Source organism: Asparagus officinalis, chromosome 1 (assembly GCF_001876935.1).
Source record: "Asparagus officinalis chromosome 1, Aspof.V1, whole genome shotgun sequence".
Lineage (NCBI taxonomy): Eukaryota > Viridiplantae > Streptophyta > Magnoliopsida > Asparagales > Asparagaceae > Asparagus > Asparagus officinalis.
Window position 1 is genome coordinate 109,184,400 of NC_033794.1, and position 7,784 is coordinate 109,192,183.

The 7,784-nt window shown below is 43.3% G+C and overlaps 1 protein-coding gene across 1 annotated transcript in view; it reads right to left on the reverse strand.

The window, feature by feature from the left end:
- LOC109828929 (mitogen-activated protein kinase 4-like) overlaps window positions 382–7,784 on the reverse strand; it is a 25,364-nt gene continuing 17,961 nt past the window's right edge. The window contains exon 3 of the mRNA XM_020395923.1: window positions 382–1,338. Coding sequence (XP_020251512.1) covers window positions 655–1,338 — 684 coding nt within the window. The 3' untranslated portion in view covers window positions 382–654. The remainder of the gene's footprint in view (window positions 1,339–7,784) is intronic.

Genomic DNA, 7,784 nt, shown 5'->3' on the forward strand with positions numbered 1-7,784 from the left:
TTTTGTCTCAGATATAAAGAAGTTGCGCTTAGCAATAATAGTTTCACATTAAATAAAAATTACCAAATAAATATACTGGAATTATATGTAATGTACTTGCAGAAAAATGATTAGACCACCAAATAACCGAAGTATTTAAAAGATCAAAAGGTGAAGAACACTCATCTTTGATATTAACTCCATGCATGCCATTGGCTGCAAATTCCAGCACCTTCAAGGTTTTCCTCTGAAATAAGAACTTGCTTCCAGGAAAATGGAATCTGCTAGATTTACATTTAGTCAAGAAACATTCTTAGTAACAGACATCAGAACTTTAATTTCTAAATAATGCTAAAATATGAATGTGCACATGTTTTAATAAAGGGATCATGCAAGCAGAACTCAGAAGCAATCTGAAGTTCTTTAAATATGCATTGTTGGTGGTGAAACACCAATTTTTGTCCTTGATACACATTCAAAACAAAGCAACATACTCCATCATCACAACAAAATCATACTAGATGATCTCCCACCTTATTGCAATATGTAAATATTTACAGATGAAATTGCCAAAGAGATCTTATGACAATAAGCAACGGAAACAAAATATAGATACGGCTGGTTTTCATATGTTACAAAGTACCACCCAACCTGCTTCTATTACCATACAGAAGTTTACACATTCAAGGAAGAAGCTTCTGGATGATAGAAAAGCATCTCCCTCCACATCATCTCCCTGATCATATCTTCTCCTAACTCTTCATCGATGTCAAGATCGATGGGGACCTGAGCTGGGGGGTCAGAGCTTGGGTCATAAAGTGGTGACATGTACGGGTGTTGCAATGCCTCAGTGACGCTAATTCTTTTAGATGGGTCAAAGACAAGCATCTTTTGCAGCAGGTCTACAGCCAAGGGATTTGCATGAGGGTATAATGCAGGGAGAGGGATGCCGGGAGTGTATGGGAGGGTCTTGATGTACTTACGAGCTTTGGGGTTATCAATAAAACCAAGATCAGCATCATTAACTGTACCAAGTACATTGACTATGAGTTTGAGCTGGTTAAGACATTCGGTTCCAGGAAATATGGGTTTGCGACCGAGCAACTCGGCGAAGATGCAGCCTACAGACCATACATCTATAGAAGTGCCATAATTATCACAACAGAGGAGTAGTTCAGGGGCTCGGTACCAGCGAGTAACAACATATTCAGTCATGAATTTGTCTTTTCCGCTGCTTGTTCGTGCCAGACCAAAATCACAGATCTTGAGGTCGCAGTTTGCATTGATTAAGAGGTTCCCGGGCTTTAAGTCTCTGTGGAGTATGTTTGCTGAATGAAGGTACTTCAGGCCGCGGAGCAACTAAAATCAAAGGAAATTAAGTATTCGAGGTATTAGCTATGCACAAAATATAAAGGGATATTTACTGAGAACATACATCAACATGAGTTAAAAAATTGTTAAATGACTAATAAGCAATTCATTCCATTATTATTTTAGTATATCCTTTCAAAAGTAGAAATGACCCTGGAAAAGAAAGATTTTCTTTATTTAATCTCATCTGCCTGAAATCTAGTAATGGTGAAACAAGTAAATTTAACCTGCACACGCAAGCTAAGCAATCAAGACAGGTCCATGCAGTGAGGAAGAGGAAGCACACTGCATCAAATACTTTCCTCGCATTAGCTTTCTTTAGGAAGAAAAGAGTATTGCAAAATAATTGGACTTATCGTCTTATTTTTGTTATGTAAAAGCATATTCCTCAATTCCTCCTACACAAAAAAGTTATATGCATGTTGAATATCGCAGAGGAGAATGTAAGATTTAGTCTAGTTATTGGTGCACAGCTCTGTAAACCACTCTGTAATTTACATCAATATTTGAAAAAAAACTTTTTTGAAACTCGCTTCAAAATTTTGAAGGTAAACACCTTGAATTATTTAACCCGCGTCATTGATTAAAGCATAACTGAAGTGTGCGCTTCGCACTTCATAAAGTGTCTCTCTTTTGAAGCACAAACTTTACATAAGATAGTCAGATAGTTAATTGTAGAGGTAATTGGATATTTGGAGGAGTTTATGGTCCCTTGGTCTACTTCGATGGCTGATCAACTGAGAGAAGGAAGATTCCTGCATAGGAAACACCCATTAGAGGGCTGAGGTTTGTTGCTTCAACATGCCCTTCGACATTCTAGTCAGCGATAGATTAAGCAAATTTGCATAATCTAGTTTTAGGAAGTAATTTAGCAGTTTTTTGCGTACCTTCGCATAGTGGAGATTGCCCACTATTTATAGAGGGTTGGTAGGGGCACATTGATAATTTGACCAGGTCGGTGCAGTTGGTTGATCAGACCACACTTTACATGTGTCGGCAGTCGGATGAATGAGTACCTTTTGCATTTAATGCGACAATGACAGAACGGCTAAAGTGTTGGCACCGTTCGAGTCATAACTTTGACCCTAAGAGTCATAATGACTCTGACTCAACATCAAATGCAATGGGGATTGAGCAGTGAAGTACGACTGTTGAAGCCGATAGGTTGTCTCGTTATTCGAGACATTCTCTAGTGAGGGCCTGAGTAGAAGACGCCTTTTTTTCTTGATCTCGGTTGTTTATAGTGTATCCCGACTCAAAGGCGCCTTTTGTCTCATATTTGGATTGCTAGATGAGTCGGCGACGCTGACACCCAAGTCGGGTCTTTAGATTTGTAGGACTCGGCCAGTTAAACATGACATGTGACCGCCTCTCGAGTGTTCATTACACTTAGTAATTCTCAGGGTATAACACTAGCTTCTTTTACTCAAACTTGGGAAGCCAAGTTCAAGAGAAACTAAATCGTTTCAACTTTCCGCCGCCTCGGGGATTTGAACTATTTTTAATGGAAGAGAACTATTGACGTGACATTCTGAGGTCAGCACAGATCGTGCAGCAGTTTTGATGGATTGGCACTTTGGTTGACGAGCGATCGTTTCGATTTTCGTGAACAATCAATAGCTTCTGGGTAACCAAGTTGGTCGTTTAGATTGCGCCACATGTCATTCACTTCTGCCTATATATATCCTCTTTGATGCCTACTTTCTTCTTTCAAAACTCTAAAATTTCTTCTGACTACATTAGTGAGAACTTCAACCACTCTTTTTCTATAAACTCTTTATTGTATTCTGATCATCTTTTCCAATCGCTAATGGCTTCCGGCACTCAGACTATAGCAGCTCCAGTCGGATGAATGAGTACCTTTTGCATTTAATGCGACAATGACAGAACGGCTAAAGTGTTGGCACCGTTCGAGTCATAACTTTGACCCTAAGAGTCATAATGACTCTGACTCAACATCAAATGCAATGGGGATTGAGCAGTGAAGTACGACTGTTGAAGCCGATAGGTTGTCTCGTTATTCGAGACATTCTCTAGTGAGGGCCTGAGTAGAAGACGCCTTTTTTTCTTGATCTCGGTTGTTTATAGTGTATCCCGACTCAAAGGCGCCTTTTGTCTCATATTTGGATTGCTAGATGAGTCGGCGACGCTGACACCCAAGTCGGGTCTTTAGATTTGTAGGACTCGGCCAGTTAAACATGACATGTGACCGCCTCTCGAGTGTTCATTACACTTAGTAATTCTCAGGGTATAACACTAGCTTCTTTTACTCAAACTTGGGAAGCCAAGTTCAAGAGAAACTAAATCGTTTCAACTTTCCGCCGCCTCGGGGATTTGAACTATTTTTAATGGAAGAGAACTATTGACGTGACATTCTGAGGTCAGCACAGATCGTGCAGCAGTTTTGATGGATTGGCACTTTGGTTGACGAGCGATCGTTTCGATTTTCGTGAACAATCAATAGCTTCTGGGTAACCAAGTTGGTCGTTTAGATTGCGCCACATGTCATTCACTTCTGCCTATATATATCCTCTTTGATGCCTACTTTCTTCTTTCAAAACTCTAAAATTTCTTCTGACTACATTAGTGAGAACTTCAACCACTCTTTTTCTATAAACTCTTTATTGTATTCTGATCATCTTTTCCAATCGCTAATGGCTTCCGGCACTCAGACTATAGCAGCTCCTTCTACCACCCACAATGAGGCCAAGATTGCTCTACTTCAGAAAAACAGATGTAAGGTGCTCTAGTCCCTTCTTGAACAATATGTGAAGCAGTTTGACATTCCTAACCCCTTCACCATGTCAGTTCTAATGAAGAAGCGCGCCTACCGTTGCACCTATTCCTTCTATAGGTCTTTTAAGGCTTTGGGGATCTCGCCGGCTCAATTGAAGCCGAACTCCATAGCCCTCATTGGCTTCCTCATCATTTGCCACCGAGTTCACATGGAGTCGAACCTAGGGATTTTGGGCCATTTGTTGTGCAACAAAGCCAACAAAAATGAATGCCACTTCTATATATGGACGGTTGGTGGCTTTTGACTGATCTCCGACATCCTCGACACAAACAAGGGCAGAAAGAGAGGTTTGTCTTTGTTGTCGATGCTGACCTGATACTAGCATGTCCTACGTAGCCGGATATGGGAAAAGAGGGCTTGGAGGCTATGCAGCTTTCAGAGATAGAGATGTCTGGACTGGATAAAATCTAGGCCCATAAGGAACGTCGTCATAGCAGGAATCTCTTAGACAATGTTGTGCTCCAAGCTATCATTCATACTCCCGCTACTGAGATGCATTTGGCTTGGGCTGCTCTGTTGGCCCTAGAGGGGGATTCTATAGAGGCTCCTCAAGCTGGTCCTGCTATAGGACATAGGAAGCGCCTTCGTTCGGAGTTGGCAGAGAAAGAGGTTCAGTCCATACGTAATAACTCGGCTGAGATAGCGGCGCGGTTGATGGGCTCAGGTATGACCACAACTTAAGCCGAGAAGTCTAAGAAAAACAGGAGGGAGATGTCTGGCTCGACGGATCGTCATTCCTCTAAAAGCGATGCAGAGAGATTCCTCGCTTTAGATGAGGCCACGGAGGCGGAGCCCGAGCAGCTTGGTAGGGCTCTGACTCCAAAAACTTCTCATGTTCCCCCACCCGAAGTTTTCAAGGTGGGCGACGAGTTCCTAGAGCTAGTTGCCGAGTGAGAAGCAATTGCTGAGGGCCTCTTTCTCTTGGAGTCGACAATAATTGAAGCCCTAGTTAAAGAGGAGGTCAGTGCTGAAACATGGGCCGACTAGGGAGGGGGTTTCTAACTCTCTAGGAGAACCGAAAAAAGCCAACTATTGATGAACCGGTTGTTGGAGGAGCTGCCCACTGTAGAGAAGGAGCCGATCGCTAAGGCGGAGTCCGCTATCGTGGAGGCTCTCATGCAGCTACGCATGAGGGTCGATACAAGTAGCCCTTTGCTCATCGTATCAACGAGCTTTCCCTCATAAGTGGGAGAAAATGAAGGCAACTTTGATTAGGTCAGAAAAGACTAGTCCTCGCCATGATAAGGAACCTCAAAAGAGAACACTTATCCCTAAGCATTGATTTGATTCAAGGGGATTGGTCTTAGAATTTATATCCGACCAAGCTAGGGCAGTTGAGCAGTTTGTTCTCACGGAAGACGTGATGCTATTGAGTGGGGTACCTAACACCGACCTTCACCAAGCTCTCCGGCGCTATCTTGTCAAGGGGCACTTGTGAAGACTGAGTTATTCAGTCACCTTGAGCAGTCTCAGGTCCTCTTCTTCAAAGCTCTGGGACGAGGTGGAGGCGTACAAGGAGTCTTGGGAGGTGGCCGAGCTGTTGGTTGCCACTTAGGGGAGTGAGCTTGATGTGCTCAAGAGGGCTCAGGCAAGGTGGGAGCGTGAGCTGATTCTTCGAGACATGAATATCAAGACTTTAATCGAGGCTTCTTGACAATAAGCAACCCATCTTGTAGAAGCCCGCAAGGAGAAAAAGTCTCTTCAAGAGGGCATCAATTATCTTCATTATTATATAAGCCTTGCCGAGGATAAGGTAAGTATCTTGAGTCAAAGGTCCAAGCCGAGAAGAGGGAGAGAGATGATGCCTACGAGCGAGCCCGAATGGCTTGTCTCGATATAGAAGAGCTAAAGGTCAGCTGCGCCGGCGCTATCTTGTCAAGGGGCACTTGTGAAGACTGAGTTATTCAGTCACCTTGAGCAGTCTCAGGTCCTCTTCTTCAAAGCTCTGGGACGAGGTGGAGGCGTACAAGGAGTCTTGGGAGGTGGCCGAGCTGTTGGTTGCCACTTAGGGGAGTGAGCTTGATGTGCTCAAGAGGGCTCAGGCAAGGTGGGAGCGTGAGCTGATTCTTCGAGACATGAATATCAAGACTTTAATCGAGGCTTCTTGACAATAAGCAACCCATCTTGTAGAAGCCCGCAAGGAGAAAAAGTCTCTTCAAGAGGGCATCAATTATCTTCATTATTATATAAGCCTTGCCGAGGATAAGGTAAGTATCTTGAGTCAAAGGTCCAAGCCGAGAAGAGGGAGAGAGATGATGCCTACGAGCGAGCCCGAATGGCTTGTCTCGATATAGAAGAGCTAAAGGTCAGCTGCGCGATGTGGCGGTTCTATAAGAGTCCTTCTTATAGGAGGCAACCTCAGCCACTCAGGAGGCCGAACAACAACACAACTTTCTTCTTGCTCATGTCCAGATGTTACAGGGCTGAGTGACCTTCCTAGAGTCGGATGCCCACCAGTTTGAAGTGGTCGAGAAGTATTGTAATGATACTTTAGGAAAAGTGGAGGTCACTCTTACGAGTAAAGCTGTGTTCGACTTCCTAATGCAACAGCTTTCTCCCAAGCTCAATATTCATCCCAACCGGTTAAAGTACCCCAGTCGGGTGAATTACTCTATCGATGCCATTAAGGAAATCGAGGTGGCGGGAGGATTTGCGCTGGTGGATGAAGAAGCCACCTCCGAAGAGTTAGTGAAGATGCGACCAATGACTAGTGAAGTCAGTCGGTCGTCTTTAGACGCTCCCAATCTAAGTTCCAACCTGTCACTATCCTGAATTCCACGCTGGCTCCTACTCTGGGTACCTCTCCAACTCCTCCCTTGGCTTCTACTCCTGCTATCTTCCTGAGAGAAATTTTTGCATCTCCTCTTTTTTGGTCAAGTCATATAAAAAGTCTTGTAAATACTCTTATAGGTGAATAAAAATACTTGTTTTTGTTAACTCAAATCTTTGTTCCGAGTTGGTTGCTTCTTATGAGAGCTTTTATTTTGAAATGTCTAAGTATTTCGATTTCGAATGAGTTGGTAAGGAAAAGTGGTGCCTTAGTGTTGTGCACTTAAGGTATTTTGAGAAGCTTCAGATGAGTCAACAAACACTGGGTCATTAGGGCTTGCTCTATGCCTTGGATTTATTCTGAGAATGGACACCAAGGTCTTTGGTACGTGCCTTGGGTTTATTCGCGAGAATGATACAAAGGTATTTTGAGAGTCTCGAACAAGTCGGTGACTGAGTAGCAAGGACTTGGCTTCATGCCTTGGTTTTATTCCAAGAATGGACACTAAGGTCTTTGGTACGTATCTTGGGTTTATTCATGAAAACATTACAGAGATCTTTTGAGCGTCACAAGAATGGACGCTAAGGTCTTTAGTATGTGTCTCGAATGAGTCAGTGATGATCGAGTCACAAGAACTTGGCTTCATGCTATGATTTTGTTCCAAGAATATACACTAAGGTTTTTGGTATGTGCCTTGGGCTTACTCGTGAGAATGACATCAAGATCTTTTGAGCGCCTTGGACAAGTGATGACCGCGTCGCAAGGACTTGGCTTCATGCCTTGGTTTTATTCCGAGAATGGACACCAATGTCTTTGGTATGTGCCTTGGGTTTACTTGTGAGGATGACACCAAGGTCTTTTGAGCGC